The following is a 22,865-nucleotide window of genomic DNA, read 5'->3' as shown; positions in this document are numbered from 1 at the left end:
TTGTTGATATTTGGATCACATAGAGATACTGAGAAATCTAGAAAGGTGTTGAAGAAAACTGGACCATTACTGAGGCTAGCTTCAACCATCCCAAGTAAAGAATCATGAAATCTTTTGTTTCTACAGTCTCTTAGACAGGCCAAGATGGATACATTTAAACCTTTTCTGGTCAAGGATCTGATGGCTACTTGGACCAAACCAAAATGGAGATAATGATATTGGGGTTTAGCTATAATGTCATTTATTTCTCTTTCAGAAAGGAGGTGCAAGGTCTCATGCATGGTATTAATACAACATGTTTTTTCAATGGTTTTAATAAAGTAGTCTGAACGAAGAGTGGGATTTTCCAATTTGCAATGCTTTTTTCTATATCTTCAAAACAAATAGATGATGCATTTTACACAGACATAGTCTTAACCGACCTATCACTGCTACACGAGGCTACAGACCTGTCAGAAGCACTAAGCGTCCTTACTAACCAAGACATCTTATACGAAGACAAAGGAGTTTAGATGGGGTAGTTTCCAGTCCAACGGCAGGGATAAACCTCACGATTAAGATCACCTTGTAGGGTATATGGTTTCCAGTCCAACGGCAGGGTTAAACCTCACAATTAAGATCGACTTGTTTCTCTGTTCGAGCTGCTAGTCCAGTGTTTCACCGCCTAAGCTGCTAGTCCAACGTTTCAACGCCAATCAAACGCCTATCCTTCGGCTAAACAAGGCTAATGGGTCGAGGCAAGCTTAGACTAACGGGTCGAGGCGAACTCTTACAAGAGGAAACAGGATCTCCGTGACTTCGGCGTACCAACACACTACGAGATCTCTGCGACTTCGGCCTACTACCGCACCCTCTCCCCCGGTTCGGAGAAGATGGCTTGGGGAGCTCGGGCGAACCTACTGAACAGATTTCAGTATCGTTCAGTATTCGCGTTTTAGTATTGTTCAGTATTTCATGGTCCTGAGTGTAGTGTTAGATGATACTAAACGATGTTCATTACTGCTCAGTATTTTTTCTGCTCAATTTTGGCTTGCGGTGTAGAATAATATTCTACACCTAGGGTGTAGAATAGCGCTACCGTATATATATATATATATATATATATATATATATATATATATATATATATATATATATATATATATATATGGTAAATTTTCTATATATATATATATATATATGTTAAATGTATAGCTTATATATAAATTATCAAAAGTATATATATATGTGCCATAATGGAAAGAAGTGTTTGAATTTTAGGCCAGCTGACAGGAGCTAAGCTACGGCCTACGGTGTGTCGGTTGTTTGTCTCACCATAATAGCGACATGATGGATGCCATCAGTTCGTCGCGTTCCGTCAAAACTCAAAAGTCCGCCCGACAAGCGGCGCCAGCACCAACATCATTTCCGCTCACGCCTCCTCGAATCCGCAGCGCAGCGGGGATGGCGGAGATCCCGGTGATCGACCTGCGCCTGGCCGGCTCGGCGGCCGAGGAGTCCGCGCGGCTGCGCGCCGCGTGCGAGCGCCTGGGCTGCTTCCGGGTGACCGGCCACGGCGTGCCCGCGGGGCTCCTGGCCGAGATGAAGGCCGCCGTGCGCGCGCTCTTCGACCTCCCCGACGACGCCAAGCGCCGCAACGCCGACGTCATCCCCGGCAGCGGCTACATGGCGCCCAGCCCCACCAACCCGCTCTACGAGGCCTTCGGGCTCCTCGACGCCGCCGCGCCCGCCGACGTCGACGCCTTCTGCGCGCTCCTCGACGCGCCGCCGCACGTCAGGTTGGCCACACCACACCACAGCTCTACGTACTCCTTCCCTTTCCGCGCCGGAGGGTCATCAGTTCAGTCGGCAGTCGGGTGGGTCGTCGTAACGTAACGCGGTGGTCCGGTGCGCAGGGAGACCATCAAGACCTACGCGGAGAAGATGCACGACGTGATCGTCGCCGTCGCCGGCGAGCTGGCCTCCAGCCTGGGGCTAGTAGCAGAGGAGCACTCGTTCCAGGACTGGCCGTGCCAGTTCCGCATCAACAGGTACAACTACACGCACGAGACGGTGGTGGGCTCCTCCGGCGTGCAGATCCACACGGACTCGGGCTTCCTCACCGTGCTCCAGGAGGACGAACGCGTCGGCGGCCTCGAGGTCCTGGACCCGGCCACCGGCGAGTTCGTGCCCGTGGACCCCGTCGCGGGCTCCTTCCTCGTCAACATCGGCGACGTCGGCACGGTACCACCCACTGTCCGGATCCGCGCGCCCCGTGCTTTTTGACGCTGACCGTCTCGTGTCGTGCGTTTCCAGGCGTGGAGCAACGGGAGGCTGCACAACGTGAAGCACCGGGTGCGGTGCGTCGCGCCCGTGCCGCGCATCTCCATCGCCATGTTCCTGCTCGCGCCCAAGGACGACGGCGTGAGCGCGCCGGAGGCGTTCGTGGACGCGGACCACCCGCGCAGGTACAAGGCCTTCACTTACGGCGACTACCGGAAGCTCCGGCTGTCCACCGGAGAGCACGCAGGCGAGGCGCTCGCACGGATGGCCGCGTGACGTACGTGGTCACGCGGTTGGAGCTGCAAATTGGAACGCCTACACCTACACGAGTAGAGTAGAGAGTCCTACGGATCGCTTGTCTCATTGAAACGTCGCGTGTGGGGGAGAAGGATGACTATATCGTGCTACCATGTGAATTGCTACCGAGCATGGTCAATAAAATCTTGCCCTGGAACGAGTCTGATCACCATCACGTGGAACATGAGGCTATTCATGTCACGAATCTTATATATGCATATTATGTGAAAAGTTGCCTTATAGAGCCGGTAAATATCTCATATGGTTGAGGGTGTCAAAGATTAGAATGTGCCGGTAACCGAAACCAAAATTTGCTCAACGCCATCTTTTCACAACCAAAGCTTTTGCCCTGTACTAGTTTTAGGGTGTAAAGTTACGGGATGTTATATAGGAAAAAAATTAGGTGGACGATGGGCCTATTTCATCCGGCGTGCGTTCTCCTCGTTGATGGACGCCGCGTGGCACCTATTCTAATCAAACGGGGTGTCACATGAGGTGTTTGTATACTAATAAAAAGATAAATTACAGATATGTCAATAAACCACGAGACAAAATTATTACGCCTAATTAATCTGACATTAGCACATGTATTACTGTAGCACTTTATTGTCAAATCATGAATTAATTAGGTTTAAAAGATTTGTCTTACAAAGTAGTCGCAGTCTATACAATTAGTTATATTTTATTCTATATTTAATACTCTATGTATGTGTCCAAACATTTGATGGGATAAGGTGTATACTATTGGGGAGGAACTAAACAAGACCCAACAAATGAATCCAAACAGGGCCTTGTTTAGTTCCAAATTTTTTTACAAAATTAATACCGTAGCAATTTTGTTTGTATTTAACAAATATTATTCAATTATAGACTAACTAGGCTCCAAAGATTCGTCTCACAAATTACAGGCAAACTGTGCAATTAGTTATTATTTTTATCTATATTTAATATTCCGTGCATGCGCCGCAAGATTCGATATAGTGGAGAATCTGAATTTTTTTGCAAGTTTTTTTTAAACTAAACAAGGCTTGCGAATAATATTTACAACATTCGATGTGATGGGATATGATAAAATAAGTCATAACAAAATAAATAATATTTATATAAAAATTTTGAATAAGCAAGAAGTTAAAAAAGTCAAAAATAACATTTTCAACGGGACAGAGGAATACCTACAGAACTTTATCCGATTTGAGGACAGGCTTGCGAATCTTCGGATGGTTCAATTCATTTCGTTCAAATCTGCCTTACCTAAGAGCAACTCCAACCAGGCTCCTACTTGAATTCTTACTCTAAATTTTAGGGGTTTTGACAAAAACTCAACTCCAATAGAGTCACTACTTAAGCCCCCATTTTACAAGTCCCTCTAAATTTTAGTTTCAACCCCCAGATCTGGCAGCCCCGTACCCACCCCACTTTCCCCCTCCCCACCCCGCACCGCACGCCGTAGCGCACGGCGGAGCCGTCACCACGCCGGAGCTCTGTACGGACACAGCTGGAGACAGTGCCGGGGCCGAGAACGACGACGCGCGGTCGAGGTCCGCGGCCATGAGCTGGTGGAGGCGGCGGTCGGCGTGCGCGACGCCCGTGGCGGGCACGGCAGCCACGGCACCCGGGGCCTCGCCGTCGCCGCGGAGGAGGTGGCCGAGGCGAGCGAGGATGCGCGCTACGCGGTCGTCGTCCGCGCTCGCGCCCGCGGCCAACTCCTCCCCGCGGAGGAAGACAACGCACGCGAGGCAGCCGCGGTGCGATCCCGTGAAGCGTCGGCGTCCGCCGCCACCTCCTTGTTCCCTTCATCCCTGCTGTCACAGCCGCCGCCGCGCGCTCGCTTTTATATACAGAGAACCCGCGTGCCGGGGCTCGCTGCCTGCCTGCCAGCAGCAGCAAGAAAAGCGCCGAGGCGGAGCTCGCGAGAGAAGACCGGCCGGCGGCGATGGAGTGGCTGGATGAGTACGAGAAGCTGGTGATCCGGATGAACATGCCCCGGGTCTTCCTCCACAGCTCTGGTCCGTCATGTGCTGTGCTGTGCTGGAGGTGGACAGCGTCAGGAAGAGAGGGTTGCTGCTGGAGGCCGTGCAGGTGCTCGCTGGGGACGCGGAACGAGCCTGCCCAGCCGGCCGCGCTCGAGGCTCTTGTGGCCGTACGGTGGTGGCGAGCGGGCGGGGCGACGGCGTCGATGTCGGTGCGACCGTGGTGCTCCATGGAATAGAATAGGGTGTTGGGCTGGAGTTGATGCTATTTTGGGTTTTTATTTTTTGTAGTTCAGCCTGTAAATAGAGTTTTAGGGGCCTAATTTGAGGACTTGGGCTGGAGTTGCTCTATGCAACCTAGCAAATTCCTGAGTATGTCACAATACAACTCTCCAGGCGTTGGGTGCGGCTCGATCATGCATCCATGGTCAACCGCACCACGTAAAGCACGACAGCGCACTTACAAGTTGCAATAGAACCACCACTTAAATGTTGAGTCTATGGTTTTCTCAGCATTCAGCATCGAAAAGTTAGTTACGCGAGGTAAAAAGGAGGGTCATAATGTTTTGATTCATGAGACCTACGTGGCCAGCACTTCCACACAACATTCTACGTAGTTCATCAGGACCTAACTGAGAGTGAGAAGAAAGGAACCATATTTACAAGACTAGATGGTTTCTTCAACAGAAAGCCTCTTTAAACGCCAACAGGTGACAACTGACAAGGAACTAGCAAAAGTCGTGGTACTTCTATCTTCCGGACCAGTGTCCCTTGGCATAAGGCAATCTTGACAATTACTTGGCCGTGTCAAGTGTCTTCAAGCAGTTGACAGCATCCCTGCACAACCAATTATGTCCATTACTAAAGCATTTTAAATGCAGATGCAGAAGCACATAACATGTACATGATGCTCCAAAGGATTCAGATGCAACACAATTATCTAATTCGCTGGTAAGTCACAATGTATATGTCTCGAGACAACGAAATTTCTGAATAGAATATTGGGTATGGAAGTCGGAGTTATCCTTGCAGACTATGCTGTCTGATGATAATGAAAGGTATGATGAGTGCAATACCGTAATGCTTTCTCAATCTCAACATTTGCTGGGTCCAGTTTGAGACCATCAAGAAATGCATCACATGCCTTTTTGTAGTCCTGAAGACAGAAGAGTCACTGTGTCAGTAGAAAAAAAGAAAAGAAAAGGATTTGGCACAGCAAGATGAAGAGTAGCTGAAATTCCTGAAAAGCATCATTTTATCTCACCTTAAGTAACATATTAGCAGCTCCTTGTAGATAGCAGGCCTTTGCCGAATCAGGGCACTGCATCCTGCAAATCCCAGCATCTGTGAATGCCCGGACTCCTTCGCCCATCTTAATCCAACAAAGACACCTATTTGAGTACAAGGTCGTATCATCAGGCCTGTGGTTTATTGCCTGCATTTAAAAGGAAAAAGGAAAAAAAAAAGAGGAATTGTCACATTTACTTCTTGTTGCCATTCACATACAGTACTGGACAGCTCATTTAGAAGACTTAAGTTGGTAACCTCGACTTGATTACCCAAGGCATCAGATTATTAGGATACGGAAGTTAAAAGACATATCCATCCAAAAAAAGGGTTGGCGCCTTGGCGCAGCAATGCACCAAAGTGAGCCTCCTCAAGAATATTTCTAAGCACAAGCTACATGTTTGGAACAGATCCATTAAACACATAATAGCTGTGATATTTCCTAAGAATCCAAGCACTGAGGGTAATCAGCAAATTCAAGTCATGCTTGATGTTTTCTTAACACATATAGGATTTGAACCTACAGTTAATAGTAGCTGCTCCGTATCATGTAATCAATCTACTGTATGATATTCTGGTGAAGTTTTACAACAGTATAAAAACAGACAAAAGGATCCCACAATGCATTCATGTTATCATCCAGAAAACTTAGGCGATTGGTACTTTATCACAACAGCAGCCTCTTTCATTACCAGTACATGCAGGAATTTGCATCATTAATTTCCTACACAAATGTGAAGGGACCAGAAATAAAAATTTATACAGAAAAAGAACAAAAAAAAGAAGAGCAAACCAATGTATTAAAAAAATCTCATTAGAGACTAGAATAATTCAAACCAAAACCATACAAACTGTCAATTAGATACCACAAAACAGCAAATTAAGTTCAGGCTGAGAGTGACGGTGAATAATACCATAGAATAGAGTTTTACAGCAGTAAGATAATCCTTTCTCTTATATGCCTTGTTTCCTTCAAACTTGATATCATCTGGTTTCATTTTGTACATGGGGTCACCCTGAAACAAAATAAACCATTTGGACAGAAGAACGAGGACGTGTAAAAAGGAGGAAAGGCTTCATGAACTACTAGTACTTGAGAAGGACATGAGAATATTCTGAAAACAAATATGAATTTCTGATCTAAACATCTTATGAACTCACTTCAAATCTGTATGATACTACGATTGCATAAGCAACTACTCGATTTGCCAAACAACAATAAACTTCGCATTGCTTCCTATAAGGAGGATAAATGTATAGTTGGATACACATGCAGTGAATACCCTTCCTGATAAGATTATGGCATTATGCATTGAAGAACCAATAGAATAGGAAGCTGTCTACCAGCATAGTTAACTAACATGTTAAAACAGAACAATGATAAGGAACTTAAATTGGCAATACCTCAACTGATGGCATTGATCTCACAAAATCAATTATCCCATCAACACTCCAATCACGCACATACGGAACACGTGAAGTTACTGGAAGTAGAATCTCAACATCTTTCCTTCTGTTCTCATATGCAGCAAGTTCAATAGGAAGGTGCCCAAACTGTTAAGAGAAAAAAATTAGAGAAGCATGAAAACCTACAATTTGAATAAGCAACATCTTACAGTAGTAACAATTACATAATAAAACATATGACTTGAACCTCAGAAAGGAAATGTCACAAAGAACTGAAAAGAACTCATTTGTCACTGCACCAATTGGATGTATGACTTTGAAGAGGAAAGACAAATTAAGTGAGCTGTTTAAACTCCATCTGTTCACCCTGCCTCTTGTAATGCCCTATCGTTTCTTCAGTCCAACAACAGAATTTAGGTTACGATAGGAAGCAGACATAATAAGTCCATCATAAAGAACAATACTCTGTTCTGCGCTTCTCTACAGGCTTGGGTTTGTTTTTCAACGACCCCATGCCTCATAGGGACTGCTACCTGCAGACCTGCTTTACACTGCATCCCTGGCATTCCTGGTTTGGAGTTGCTGAGGTGGAGTCGGGGCTGCTTCATTGTGGGGTGCAACGAAGCTCAGCAACAATGGCACATTGCGGTCCTTTTCAAGGGATGCTCGTACAAGGGCAGTAATTTGCTGGCGTGGCTAATGCCCCCTGTGAGAAGTCAGAGCTGCTGGTCGCTATTGTGAAATGCTCCGCAGATATGACACATGGTGGGCTCTGTCATTTGTGGGTTGCCACTGAGTGTTGGTGGGTTGCTTCAGGTCAGTCACCTAGCTTTTTCATGGATTTCCTTCAATAAACCGTGCAGCTGCCTAGTTTCCCTTATAAACTGGGTTAATTCTTTCCTATAATGAATTGCTGGAACTGCGTCCTTTTTTGAAAGTTCTTTGAAAATCAAAACTTTGCTCTGAGATTGCAAAGCAAGAGTTCTATGGCAAACATTCAGGTCATATGGATGAAATACATAACAAAAAAGGTCCTCCAGAATAAGAAAGTAAATTATCTAAAGTTCACAACAACATGATACAACCAGATAAAAATGTTCTAAAAAAATTGGCAACCAGCAATATGCCGTAACAAAAGAAATATCAAATATGTTGAATCTATTCATCAAAAGATTATAAAGACATCATAAAGAATAACTATAAGATGTTTTTAGTCATATATATGATTATTCAACTGCAAGCATCCTAGACTTCACACCGACATGAATAATCTATTAAGTTTTGACCAAAATATCATATGCACATGAAACAAAAAGTTAATCTATTTAGAAGACTCGGGCATCAAATCATCATCTTGCAAAGGTCCATATAATTTGTAAATCGATAAAGAGAACTAAATAGATATTTGTTACCACAACATGAACATGCCAAGACCCGCAAGTTTTGCACTATATAATCAAAACGCCAGGTGTGATGGCATATTAATTGGATTGGATGTGCATCTAGGAAAGAAATTGAGTCATTTAAAACAATCTGTAACCATTTAAGGACTTCACAGATTGGCTGAGAGGGAAATGAAAAACTACATCTCTAAGTTTGGCTTCTCAGCATCAGAAAAATTCAGTTTCACAAAGGTTGGTTTACATAATTTCCCATGCATGAAAAGCTATTCCATGGTGTGAAAAAAACATGTACGTAACAGAAAATCAAAAGGTAAATAAACTTACATCATCACGAACATCAGGATCTGCACCAGCTTCCAGTAAGCAATTGTAGAAGTCAGTTAAGCCATTGTTGACAGCAACTATTAAGGGAGTTACAGTGCCAACACCCTTGACATCAGCGCCAGCCTAAAAACACAAAAGGTGGCAAACACCCTTCTAGATAAGCATGGCATTTTTCTGAGATATTTAAGGAGTGATTTTTTTGGTTATTTGATGTAATGAGATCAGAAGAGAAATACGCCCCCCTTCCACATTAGTTAGTGAATGCTAATTTGCAATATTATATATCTTTGCTCACGAACTGTTAATATTAAAGATTGATGGAACTATTCATTAAGGTAACAAGACATACAACTTAATAAGGGAAGTGGTTATTCAGTGGTCTTCATTAATTCTTTTTCTCGAAAACGCAGGAGAGCTGTGCTTCATTATATTAAGAAAATTCATGTGCAAAGAGTTCAAACATCAACAAAAAATGAATGAGGTAATACCAAGTTTTCAAAAGAAACTGTTCATCTCGGTGGTCTTACAAAAAATTAAAAAGATTTCACTTTAGCATGAGGTGAATGGATCATACCTTAATTAGAAGCTTCACACATTCCAGTGAGCGAGAAGTGAGAGACACAAAAAGTGGTGTGCACAGAGTGTTAAAAACCTTGTTATACTGACAAGAAAGATTGAGAAAATCAGTGCCCTTACATGATGAAAGTCGGCATAAACATTTAGTCCTCGAAATTATAATCTTTTTTGCTAGTTTGGGCAGTCAATTTTTGCATAGCAATACCGAATGTCACTAGCCTTAACAGAAAATAAGGACCAAGGAAAATTAGGATGGGCAAATATTGTAATCAGTAATTTGGACCTTGTTAATCTACGAATGAAGGTAGATAATAACGTTACTTACATCTGCACCATGGTCCAACAAAATCTTCATAGCACCATCCTGCTTACAGTAAGCAGCCACATGCAGTGGTGTCCCAGTATCAGAAAGTGAATCGACATTGGCCCCCTTTGAGAGTAAGGCTTTTAACATTTCACAATTTCCTAAATCACAAAAATGAAACACGGAAGTTTATTAGTTACTTATTGGAATATGTTGAATGGGTAAAGAGATAATCTACAGAAAATGTGTTTTAAACAATTCAGAAATCAATCACAGTAAGCTGTCCTGAGAACAGGGGGCCATACTTCTTTCCTATATGGCTATATACAAACATTTAAATTAGTAGTGATAAAAGGTTTGTGTTAATAAAGAATATATTTATGTTTTTCATGTTCAACATCAGATCTATAATGTATCCCAATGCCCTATGAACTAGCTCATGAAATACATATGAAAAAACAACAGAGAAAACAAATTAACAGCTGAATTTTAGAAATATGTGATCCACATCAGGCATCTCCGAATTTGATAGATAATGAAGAATACAAACTTACGATAGATATATCTTCATAATCGCATTTTGTAGACTTAAAGGTACCAATTAAACAACTCATTCATCACAAGTTTCAAGCATGACCAATGAATACTTGGAGCATTTCCATTGACAATACATACAACATATATGCCCATGATCTGATCAAATTCCATTACATCACTCCAGACACATAAACAAAGAATTTAAAGACACGCACATGAAGGAAAGAGATAAGTTGCATAGGAAGAGACCTCCGGCGGCAGCTAAATGAAGAGGTGTAGACCCTTTCCCAATAGGTTTATCTGGATTAGCATCATGATCAAGAAGATATTGTACTGTGTCCACAGTGCCACCTTGAATTGCATAGGCTAGAGGTGTATCCCCTACAGCAAACATAAAAAAGTAGTACCATGCTAAATAAGACTAATAGAAGGAAAAAAACTATAGAAAGGTTTTACTATTCAAGCAAAGCATCTGTTTCCAAAGCATCCATACGAACTTCCCACATGCATTAGCACATTCAAAGTTAGGAGATGATGGCATTTAAGTTGCCTCTAAAATAATACATGGACACATCTTTGGCACATGAAACTGATACTAGCAATACAAAATATCGACGAGAATTAAGGAACAAGTCTGAGGGTGCCTAACTGCCTATGTGCACATGATCAAACAATTATCATAAGATTGAACTTCGATATGTGAATGTTTGTGTTAAGTACAATAACATGAGATGTTTCGCGAAGAATATATGATTCAACTTCAATATGTGTGTGTTTATCAGTTTATGTGAAGTACAAGTGCCATAATGTGAAATGCTCTACTAAAAATTACAAACACGTCACATATCAGCTGCTTCTTTAAAACCCTGATACTCTTACACAGATTAAGCAAAACATAATGGATGAGTTTGTTGGTGATAAAACCAAATCCAGATTCCAGCCAAACTAAAGACAGGACAAATATTTATAGGGGTACATGTACATTAATAAACAATAGCTAAAAAACATTTGCAACAGAAAGCAAACTGATGCAAGGGGAAAACAAGAAGACAAATGAACAGAAGCTGCATGCATCAACACTCTTTATTGATGCAATTCTGTCCCAACAATATATGATGCATCTGGAATGAATGAACTTCATAAATCAACTCAAAACATGTTAATTTGACATATACTTCCAAGACAATGTCAATGTCAAGTTCAAGACTTCAATTTTAAAAGAATATAAGCTAAATCCAGGGGTAAACATCCATACTGTTTCTGGTGCGAATTGGTTTAAGTAAATTTCCCAACTTCAATGGAAATGAGAAGGCACCGAGAATACCAAACATATAATTTAAATGGGCAAAAAATCCGAGTTTACATGAAGTTCTTTACAGGCATCGCATCAAGGTTAACCTGCAAAGTACAAACCATTTCCTACAACAGTTGCCGAGTGAAGCAAAACTAGAAGCATGGAAACCAGATTGATATAAATATAAACATAGTTTGACATGGACACAAATCATCTAAACAGGAGAAATTCAACCCAATCAGATAGCCATTCTGAAACTCGTGCATGCAGGTACGTGTACACTCCCCCCATTCCTTGGCATCAAGGAAGCAGATGACCAAGTCATTGCATCTCATATATATGTGATGAATGAAATCAATTACTAATGAAAATGTGGTGCTTTTGTAATATCATCACTGCTAACTTCACATTGCAAGCCATGGTGGCACCAACCTCTGGTCTAGAGACGTGAACATATGAGGATTTTGCTTTTGCGCGACGAGGGGCAGGAAGGTTAAACACGAAAAAAAAAAATCAAAAGAAACCACCTTTATCGTCCGATGCGTCGACGTCCGTATGTAGCTCCTCGACCATGTATACGCACACAGCCAGCCTGCCGCGTCCCGCGGCGAAGTGAAGCGCCCCGGCTCTTCACGGCCTCGACTGCCTCTCTGAGGCGGCCCTTGCCGGCGTCCAGCGCACTTGCGGTCCCTGCGGACGCGACACGAGCGAACAAGAAAACCAAAATCCAAAACCCTCCGAAATCAGCGCCCGACCCAAAACTCAGCAACGGGAGAATTGCAGGGGCGGAGCACGCCGCGTGCACGTACTCTTGAAGAGCTGGAGGTCGCCGTCGGCCGCCGCCTGGAGGAGCCGCCGCTGCGGCGCGCCGAGACCTGCATGTGGTGGAGGGGCGTAGGGGTTAGTTAATGGGGTAGACCGCGGTCAAGTGGGTGCTGGGGGCTAGGGTTTGAGAGTCGTTTACCGGAGGTTTGGGGCGGTGCCATCGCTGCGGTGATCGTCGGCGGGGTCGGTAGGGTTTTGGAGCGGACAACGAAAACAAGCGGGCGCCGATTGGAATCGGAGCAGATGGGATGAGACAGCCACTTTTACGGTCGCTACTGTGTTTTTAGCAGCGTAGAGAAATAGGCTTAAGAGCATCTCCAAGAGTTCCCTAAATTCCACTTGCCAAATCTTCTATTTTAGCAACTTGATAAAATATTTGCCAAGTCAAAATTTGTTGTTTCTCTAAGAGTTTGCCATTTGGGCTTGCTAAACTAAAAAAATAAGGCCCACAAACCGGCTTTTGGTCCAACGGAATTAACAGGCAGGGGCTGTCACCGATTGTTTTCTGGCAGCTGGTGCACCCGCGACCGTATTCCTTGCCGCCGCCGCCGCCGAGGTGAACGATCAACTCCTCGTGAGATCAAGGCTGCGTGAGTCGTGAGATCAACCAGCGTCAGTCACATCAAGGCAGCAGGGTGCGTCACTCCCTCGCACAGGTAATTCACGAACCTCCTATCCGATATTTTTTTTTGTTTTTTGTTCATACAACTTCGAAGGACTGCTGATGTAGACAGTAATTCCTCAGGAATCATGCCTAGGAAGAGATCTCTTCTCCAAAAACAATTTGATGATTCATCATCTGATGACGATTGTTCTATAATATTATCGGCTGCTCAAATTTTGCAAATCGCTAGCAAGGAAAAAGGGCCACATGGTGGATCTGTCAAAGGTCACAAAGTTATTTACCGTGATAGAGAAGCCGGCCATGAAAGGATGTATCAAGATTATTTGGCTGAGAATCCAACTTATGGGCCCGATTTATTCCGTAGAAGGTTGTTCATAATAATTTTTAGATAAAATTGTTATATTTGATCTCATATTTATTTGTGTAAATATTTTGGTTATTTTGGTTCAGGTACCGGATGTCTAGGAATCTTTTCTTACGCATAATGAGTGATGTAGAAGACCATGATGACTACTTTGTGCAGAAAAGAAATGCAGCTAATGTTCTTGGCTTGAGTTGCTTCCAAAAAGTCACTGCGGCAATGCGTATGCTGACTTATGGAACAGCTGCTGATGCGGCAGATGAGTATGTTCGTATTGGTGAAAGTACAACGCTGGAGAGCCTGCGTCACTTCATTCGTGCAGTTGTTGAGCTGTATGAAGATGAATACCTCAGACAACCCAATGAGGCGGACACAGCACGATTACTTGCAATGGGTGAGAAAAAAGGATTTCCAGGAATGTTAGGGTCCATTGACTGCATGCATTGGGTGTGGAAGAATTGTCCATATGATAAGCAGGGTCAGTACAAGGGCCATGTAGATAAGGCCACCATCATTTTGGAGGCTGTTGCTTCAGATGACCTTTGGATATGGCATGCTTTCTTTGGATTGCCCGGGTCTCATAATGACATCAATGTTCTTCATAGATCACCTTTGTTTGACAACCTGGCAGAAGGTAGAGCTCCAGCAGTTAAATTTTCTGTCAATGGCCACGACTACAACATGGGTTATTATCTTTCAGATGGCATATACCCATCTTGGGCTACTTTAATTCAGTCTATCAGTCGTCCTATGGGTAATAAGCAGCAATACTTTGCCAAAGCGCAAGAAGCAGCAAGGAAAATGGTGGAGAGGGCATTTGGCGTTCTTCAATCTAGATTCGCCATTGTTCGTGGTGGGGCACGTTTTTGGGACATTGAGACATTAACACTAATCATGAGGGCTTGTGTTATCATGCATAACATGATCGTCGAAGATGAAGGATTCATGATGGACCATAATGAGTCATTCGATTATGGAGGTGAGACTGTGGAACCTGCACGTGGCCGGCTAGCTCGCACGCTTGATGAATATATTGAAGCACATCAGCAAATCAGAAACAAAGACACCCATGTGCAACTGAAAGAAGATCTCATCGAACATCTTTGGAACCATCATCCAGATTTGTACTCATACAAAATATGAGCCTTATTTTGTATTAATTTAGCATTACAAAAATTTTACAAAGTATTTCGTGGCTTGGATATACAAAAATTTTACAAAGTATTTCGTGGCATTTTCCAACTCAATGTTGACATAATGAAATCAGTCACGAATTACATCTGAATCCACACTATGTGCCATGGCAACAGCCACCTCGTAGAATAGATGAAGCACTTAATAAATTTAAATAAATATCATCTGAAGATAATTAAATCATTTTGCCACCACCACTTCGTACTAAATAAATTTAAATAAATATCCAAAACTGAACTTATGATAGTTCAAATGACAAGAAATAAAAGATCTAATAAACTTAATTTAATTTCCACGGTGTCTAGCCAGAATCTCCTTCTGCATCTTCTCAAGCCATTCACGCTGAATAGAGTTGAGGGAGGTCGGGTCGGCAAACATTATTTCTTTCTCATGCTTCAACAAGTCGGCTTGCGCTCTTGTCTCCTCCGCTTGTGCTCTTTTTTCCTCCGCTTCAGCTTTTTTTTCCTCAATTTGAGCTTTCTTTTCCTCAGTAGCAAGTCGCTTCTTCTCTACCTCTAGTGCTTCCTTCTCTACCTCGAGTGCCGCCATGAACCTCTCTTGCTTTGCCTTCTCTTTTTCATTGTCAGCCACCTCCTTCTTCGCCCACATTTTGTCAAGGGCCTCCAAGCAAGCTTCGCCACCTCCTCGCCTAAGATTTTCTTTAACCTTCTTTACCCCATCAGATCTTTTTCTTGCTCCGGTTTCAGCACTACCACCAGCATCGGTGGCCTCCTTGTCTTGCTCATTGGTGGCAGCTTCCTCTTCCCTTGGCCGAGCCACCTTCGTGGCCTTCTTCTTGGTCTTGTTTCCTGCTGTTGATTGTTTCTCCATCTCTTGAAGTTCAGTCCTCTTGGCTTTCCACTTGTCCTCCTCCTTCAGTATATTCCAACAAGGCACAACACTGCATTTCTTCCCATCTTTGTTGTCCATTCTCGAGAACATCTTGAGGGCACTGGCAATCTGGTCAAGTGCATTGTCAATATATAGCAGTCAGAAACATAGCAACATGAAATTTAAAAAAAGTCTAGGCATAGTACCTTGTCTTGTATAGTTGTACCACTTTGATTTCTACGTTCAATTGCATCATAGCAAGAACAAAACTTGTTCACTAAAGTCTGAATTGTGAGCCATCTATGCAGTAAAGAACTTGCTGTCCTTGAAGGTGCATCTGCCTTTTTGTTCTTCTCAAAGTAAGCATGAACCTTACCCCAAAACGAGGTACGATTTTGGTTGGCCCCGTGGAGGGGATCTTTGCTAGCAGCCAACCATCCTTCACAAACAAGTTCGTCTTCTTCAACATTGAAATTTTTGGACCTCTTCGTTCCTTGATTTCCACGACTAGCAGCAACTTCTATATCCGGACTAATCTGAGTTTCCTGAGGAGTCAATGGAATGACCAGGTCGTCCAAACCAGCAACATGGTTGCCTGCTTCCTGCAGAAGAATGTCCGACAGGAAATCATCTCCTCCCTGATCCATTGGAATGAGTCTGAAAAAGAATGATCTTTCAGAATTCATACAAACTAGCAAGAGTGTACAATAGAATAACATGAAATTGTAAGCATAGTACGATGAATTGCCGAAACAAAGAGGGATTAACACAGACAAGGCAGTAGCTATAGCTAGATCCATGCATAGGAACATTTTTTTTTCAACATAACAGGATCGACCAGATTCTGCTTAAAAAATCGTAAGACATGGACTGATGGACACGACAACACCAAGAAAGATCGTAGACATTTGTAGGAGACTAGTGTGGTTCAGGGATGGATGATTCACCGGCCATTAATCGATCGTTGCCTCCCCCTCACGCAGCGGCATCGGTGCCGTTCACGCGGCTGTGAGCGCGGCCATGATGCTCTTGCTGGGGATGATCCATCACATATATGAACACGGCAAAACAAGAACCAGACTGTATCGGAAAACAAGAACGACAGTAGACCTAATCGGAAAAAGAAGAACCAGGGTGCAGATGATCATCAGATACGAATTCGGCGGCCAAATCTGGCTAGCGTAGCAAGGCTAACATCAAAAGGACACAGGTGAAGGCACCCCGACGGCGACGGTGCGGCCGGCTGCGTCCGGGCTGCAACCTGCGACGGAGGAGTCCGGCGCGGGAGGGCGCCGCGGGACGCGAGCAAGGCCTAGAGCACCGGCAATACACCTTCTCTGGGATCGGAGAAACGAACCTTCAGCAGTACAGGTCCGGCGAACTTCTGGACGCAGCGCCGATCTTCTGGAACTCAGCGGCGTAGCGGCGGCGTTGGCTTCCCAGGGGACGCGCGAAGTAAACCAGATCGACAGTGCGAGGCCGCGCGTTGATTTCGCGAACGAGTACGCCGCGCGGAAACCTGGGCGCGCGGAGGGAAGTTTTGGCAATCGAAGGGTTTTGGCAAATGTGAATAGCAAACTCTTGGAGAACGTTTTCTGCAACTTTTGCCAAATTTTGTAGAATACCAAGTGGAATAGCAAACTCTTGGAGATGCTCTAAGAGCATCTGCAACCTTATGCAATTTGAGTTTGCCATTTATTAGAGTTTGTCAAGTCCCTAAACGTTTTGCTAAAGGAAAAATAAGTTCATCTCCAAGTGTTTGGCATTTTTGACTTGGCATTTTCCAAAATAGTGGACCCAACTATTTTTGTCAGGGAATCTTTCATCTTCGCGGGAAATTCTCTCGCGCGTCGCGCGGCCGTGTTCATCCCGCAAGTCCACGTCGCCGCTTGGTCCAGGTCGTCGAGATCCGATCGAGACAACAGTCTCAGGTAGCACCGCGACATCCGGGTCCCAAGGCTTCCATAAGGAGGGCTTTGAGGTCGTCAAAAGAGGTCACTGCTTGATCCAGGCCGGCGACATCTGCTCGAGGTAGCCTCACGTCGCTGCAAGAAAAGGAGGCGGCGATGGATCTCCTTCGTCCCCGCGCGAAGAAAGGAGGCGGCGCGCGGGGGAAAGAAAAGAGTCGGCGCGGGAGGAGTCGTCTCATGGGAAACTACCGCGACATGGGGAGTACGGGCACGACAAGGAGTCCAAGATTCTCAGGATATCAAAATTGTCAAACCATTTTGCCTATGCAAAAATGCCAAGTTTGGTCCATCAAATGCCAAGTTTGCTAAAATGCATAAGTCAAATGCAAAACTGTTGGAGAGTAATTTTTAAGATTTTTGGCAAATTTCAAGAATGCAAAATCTAATTGCATAACTGTTGGAGATGCTCTAAAAAAATATCACTTTTCCTTGCATTGCCCGTCAGTCATTCGGTGGTCGTCGGTTCAGTTCCCTCAGAGAGTAGCCCACCTACTTTTAATAATTTGGATGCTCTCCTACTTTTTGGGACTCAACTTTTTTCTTTAACTCCAACCGTAGCACTCAAATTTAAACCCCCAAATCTATTCAAGAGAGAATGATAGAAGAGATCCACTTGTCATTGTCCTTTTCTTCTTCCTCTTTCTTCTTACTTTGGACAGGGACACAATTAGAGCATCGAGCCGGTTACCATAGGGTGTCATGCACATGCAAGGGAAGAGAGAGAGAGGGAGCATACGCTGGGGCTAAGGACACGCGATGGAGGATGGAGGCTGTCCTCTTGGGCCAACAGAAATGGGATCTGGGGGAGAAATATGGGTGACCAACCAAATATGGGGTCTGGAGTAGGGGCCCTGCTGGAGTAATGTTTTTAGCTTGGACATCCATATTTAGATATTGAGGATTGAGTAGAGGCCCTCCTGGAGTTGCTCTAATCAAAGGCATAAAAATGATAGAACCTAAAAAGCCCTATAAGACACCACCAGGTTGGACTAAAACAATTCCGCCTCGGCCCAACAAACAAGCCCAGCAGGGTAAAGCAAGGTCTGCAACTCGCTCGAGCCTTGGCCCCGAGCGAGACCTGCGCCTCTAACGAGATCTGCGCCTCGCTCGAGCCCTAGCCTCGAGCAAGACCTATGCCTCGCTCGAGCCGTGGCCCCGAGTGAGACCTGCGCCTCACCCGAGCCCCGGCCTCGGCGCGGACCACCTATTCGCAGGCCTCCTCCACACGACGACCGCGCTGTGGATGGGACGTGAGCCACGCCTTCACCCATACTGCCACAGGAGATGGCGCCCACTGTGCTAACCAACTTCCACCCATGTTACACCTTACCCTTGTCACTGTGTGTACGGCCGGACAAGGAGGGGGATGGGAGACATTAAATCTCGGCACTGTTGCCATAACCAAGCATCACTACTCCTTGACACAAAATAGGGAACGCCCCAAAACAGGACTCGGCAAGGGGACTACAACGCCAGGTGTCAAGATCTACTACACAGAGGACAACTCCGCATGATCAACAGAGGCAACCACGCCGTAACCATCGCTCCAGGGTGATTGTTGGGTATTCTTAACATCATTACCAAAAGTAGACAGTTTTCTAATTCTGATAACGGTGCCAAAATGCCAAACCTATCCCTCATACCACTTAAGCTAAGTTGTCATCCCCAGCATGACATGAGAGATGCGGTATTGAAATATGCAATTGCTCTTCTAAATAAATAATGAATGGGATCTGCAAGCGCACAGATTAATACCGATGTAGCATTTTAACCGGAAAGTATTCCAGGTATCTGGGAAGGGATTAACAATCATCAATATTGATTACAGAATAGAATATGAGATTGAGTATCTATCATTGCATATATAATTGAGAATATTTATCTAACTCTTTCATACAGGATAAGTGTCACATAAAGGATATATGAAATAATGAATAGTGACAAGGATAATTAATCTGATCATAACTTAGCCACATATAAATATGATAAGCACCTCAATTAGATACTCTAGAAAGTCATTAGCATGGTATTAGAACAAACTACAAGAATATTTCCTAAGTTATTCTCAACTATATAGTCTAGCATTATCATAGTTAGTGCAAGCATACTTAGCAATCATTGCGAGACAAGACTACGCCCATGCATAGTGATATTAGCAAGGTAAATGAGAAACATAGCAATCACTCCCCTGTAATAATATTGCTCTGCCAGCCCAATACACGAGAGGGGGACTATATAAGAATCAATGAAGCTGTCACTATCACGAACTACCCCACGATCTGGCATATTGGGTACAATCGCATATAAATACGGTATAAGCACCACGCCTACACAATATCTATCATTTACCCATGGATCCGATGGATAAACGCTATACGATCCTAAGCATGTATATAGATCCAATCTAACTAAGCCAAGTACATAACTATGATAAACTAAGAACAATATAATCTTGAATATAAACAAGTAGAGCAAAGTCATAAGCAATATATTGAAGTCAGTGTTCGCCTAAACGGCCTAAACGGCCGATTAAACGGTCATTAAACGGTAAACGGTGGCAAACTGTTTTGTTTAGGGGGTAAACAGGAAATTAAACGGTTGACCGTTTAAACGGTCAAAAAACAGGGAAAACGGTCTAAACGGCCTACACGGAACGGTTGTAAACGGTATTAAACGTGATAAACGGCTGTTTAAACGGGCGTTTAGGCAAACACTAGGTAAATCTAGTTGAATTTTATATCAACAATTTGTATACTTAAATTTATTATATTAATAAATATATAAAATTGATTTGTTACATGCATAAATATGTATATTTAATTCTTCTAACATGCATAAACATATATACATAATAAAATAAATGGTTTTTAGTTGCATAAATATGTATAAATGATAGAATGATTGATTTTACATTAAAAATATGCACATTTTTGTAATATTGTGTAAAAACCGTTTAGACTGTTTTAATCCGTTTAAACACCGTCTAAACAGTTTAAACGCTAAACGAAGGGTGACCGACTGTTTACTGTTTAGCGTTTAGGATAACATTGATTGAAGTAGAACAAAGTCATATTCATAATATTGAAGAACAAAGATAATTAGAGAACAATTAGAAGCACAATTAGAGAATTAACAAGAATCCTCTTGACAGATCCGGAAACCAATCGAAGATTGACTCCTTCTAGTTCTAATCTTATGTAGCTATGCTAATCTAGATGTCTAATTGATGTGGTGGCTCTAATCTTGATCAGAGGCTTCTTCTCCCTTGAGAATAATGAATTAGGGTTGAGAGGCTTTCTCCTCCAGAGGCCAGGGGGTCTGGTTTTATAGTCCCTTCAAGTGAATATGGGCCGTTGGATCAAACCGATATAGATTGAACGGTTATTCTTGATCCTTTAGGTCGGTGGAGATCTCCCGAGAAACAGAGTCCTGATTGGCCTCCAAGTCAGGGCGGGCGCCCAGGGCAGGAGGGCGGGCGCCTGCCTCTAGCCCCGTTCGGCCTCCGCTTTCTTCCCGTGGCTTCTGGAGTCTTCTAGATGTAAGATAATTGCGCGGCACGTTAATATCTCTATGTAATTCCGACGTGTGGGCCTTTCTTCCGTATTTCCTGATAACCCCCTGCAGAAATAGATAAACACCCAAAACTCGTGGAATTCTGTCAGATAAAACCCTAAGTCTAGATGTTGATTTCATTTGGATCCTTTTCTTTGTTTATTTGATAATTAAATTTGATACTTATGGACCGTCAACAGTGATCAGCCACTACAGCTCCGACGTCGCACTTCCTCCATATACTAGGAGTAAAAATAGAGTTCACACATGTAAAATCTACCTCCCCTTAAGACTATAAAAGGGGAGGTAGAGCACCGTTTAGGGACACGACCAACTCAACAACCAACACCGAGCACAACCACAACACATCTAAGTTCTCACACGAGCACTCAACCACCAACAAAGCCGAGACCTGGGACTCCTTCTCTCTCTCTCTCTCTCTCTCGCAAACTGCTTGTATCCCCTACTATGAACACTTTGGGTGCAAGATAATACAAGATCTGACCCCAACACTAGACGTAGGGCAGTGTTGGCCCGAACCAGTATAAATCTCTTGTGTCCTTCTTGCATCACCATTTGGGTTTTGGGGCACGTAGACTCGATCACTCGTTAGTGTCTGGATCACGTGTCCAGACACCGACAGTTGGCGCACGAGGTAGGGGCTTTCTGCATGTGACACCATTTCCTCCAGGAAAGCCTAGATGGTGGACGGTTTTCGCCCGCTTCGCCTCGGTACGGTCATGAGGTTTGGGAGCCTGGAGTTCATGTCGCTCGGCTTATGGTATGACATGGTCCTCCTCCCGCCACGTGATGACTCCGAGCCCCAGCCTAAGCCTAAGCCTCTCCCGCCCTAGCTAGTGCATGGGAGATGCTCGGGACATCAAGCTGGAAACGCCCAATGAGGGAGGCAGAGGTCTAGGAACCCTAACCCCACCACTGGGGACGGGAGAACCTAGACTTTTCTCGCGCATATCCCCTATCAGGTGGCCCACGCCTCTAGCCCACGACGGGCTAGAGGAAAGCCTCGCGAGGCCATGCACTCTGCTCCTAGGCCCAATAGGGGTGCCAACACGACTTCCCGCTCCGCCACAGCCGGTGGCCGGAATGCCCGTTTCACTGTCTGCTGGGAAGGAGACGCCGGGAGCGTCGACATCATGACGCGCACCACCATCACCTCCTCCAGAGCCCGATTTAGCGGCGGAGGAGTGTTGGGTATTTTAAACGCAAAATAGAAAAATCCGCAAGCGCACGGATACCGATGTAGCTTTCACCCGGGAGTATTCCAGAGTATCGATTTTCCATAGGGAACGTGAGTGTACTAATTAAGATTCAAGATCGCCCAAGGATAACTATATAATTTTTTTTGGTGGGAAGAGAGGAAGTTTCCTGAGAGTTCTCTAGTTGATCTAAGAATCAAGAATTACTTCAAAGATTATTTATTTCGGGACATCAGAACACTAACCACAGAAAGAGATCAGAAGGGGGCTAGGAAGCTCTGACTACGGTCTTACAAACACCGATCCGAATGAGGTGGAATACGTCGACCGTTAGGGTTGTCACTACCCTAGGGCTACCACAACAATCCGCAGGATTGGGTGCAATTCCATGTAATTGCAAGACTAAACACCACGTCTAATCTATTAATTACTACTCTAGCGTTGCAAAGACTAGAGCATTTGATGCAAGCGGGAATCCAATAAATAATTTGAATGTAAATAAAAGTAATTAAAGAACTCAAGAATTATGAATTAAAGAACTTGGAGAACGATGAAGAACGAACCAGTTGCTACAAAAGTACAATGTTGAGGAAGATCCGACAGATCCGGCTCCTCCTCCGCTCTCCTCT

General features: G+C 44.1%; 3 protein-coding genes and 1 pseudogene across 3 annotated transcripts; 2 read left to right on the top strand and 2 right to left on the bottom strand.

Moving 5' to 3' along the window:
• LOC8084544 (2-oxoglutarate-dependent dioxygenase DAO) lies at window positions 1,345-2,731 on the top strand. Its single transcript, XM_002453815.2, has 3 exons — window positions 1,345-1,778; window positions 1,896-2,223; window positions 2,296-2,731. The coding sequence occupies exons 1-3, from the start codon at window positions 1,444-1,446 to the stop codon at window positions 2,536-2,538; spliced, it is 906 nt and encodes a 301-aa protein (XP_002453860.1). The 5' UTR covers window positions 1,345-1,443; the 3' UTR covers window positions 2,539-2,731.
• On the bottom strand, window positions 5,045-12,756 carry LOC8084542 (annotated as a pseudogene).
• LOC110435123 (putative nuclease HARBI1) lies at window positions 13,133-14,662 on the top strand. The gene is made up of 2 exons (XM_021460500.1): window positions 13,133-13,478; window positions 13,562-14,662. Exons 1-2 carry the CDS (start codon window positions 13,237-13,239, stop codon window positions 14,613-14,615), a joined length of 1,296 nt encoding a protein of 431 aa, XP_021316175.1. The 5' UTR covers window positions 13,133-13,236; the 3' UTR covers window positions 14,616-14,662.
• Window positions 14,952-16,144, bottom strand: LOC8056711 (glutathione S-transferase T3). The gene is made up of 2 exons (XM_002452057.1): window positions 15,704-16,144; window positions 14,952-15,626 (listed from the first exon to the last, which is right to left on the bottom strand). The coding sequence occupies exons 1-2, from the start codon at window positions 16,142-16,144 to the stop codon at window positions 14,952-14,954; spliced, it is 1,116 nt and encodes a 371-aa protein (XP_002452102.1).

The sequence above is a fragment of the Sorghum bicolor genome, chromosome 4 (assembly GCF_000003195.3).
Source record: "Sorghum bicolor cultivar BTx623 chromosome 4, Sorghum_bicolor_NCBIv3, whole genome shotgun sequence".
NCBI lineage: Eukaryota > Viridiplantae > Streptophyta > Magnoliopsida > Poales > Poaceae > Sorghum > Sorghum bicolor.
The sequence above is the reverse complement of the archived record's forward strand: the minus strand, read 5'-3'. Positions and strand labels throughout refer to the sequence as shown.

Bases quoted from the DNA above. Each gene is read 5' to 3' on its own strand.
- LOC8084544 (XM_002453815.2), top strand. From the start codon at position 1,444: ATGGCGGAGATCCCGGTGATCGACCTGCGCCTGGCCGGCTCGGCGGCC. The intron at 1,779-1,895 runs GTTGGCCACACC...TCCGGTGCGCAG, and splicing joins GACGCGCCGCCGCACGTCAG to GGAGACCATCAAGACCTACG. The intron at 2,224-2,295 runs GTACCACCCACT...GTGCGTTTCCAG, and splicing joins ACATCGGCGACGTCGGCACG to GCGTGGAGCAACGGGAGGCT.
- LOC110435123 (XM_021460500.1), top strand. From the start codon at position 13,237: ATGCCTAGGAAGAGATCTCTTCTCCAAAAACAATTTGATGATTCATCA. The intron at 13,479-13,561 runs GTTGTTCATAAT...ATTTTGGTTCAG, and splicing joins CCCGATTTATTCCGTAGAAG to GTACCGGATGTCTAGGAATC.
- LOC8056711 (XM_002452057.1), bottom strand. From the start codon at position 16,144: ATGGATCAGGGAGGAGATGATTTCCTGTCGGACATTCTTCTGCAGGAA. The intron at 15,627-15,703 runs GTACTATGCCTA...GCACTTGACCAG, and splicing joins GTACAACTATACAAGACAAG to ATTGCCAGTGCCCTCAAGAT.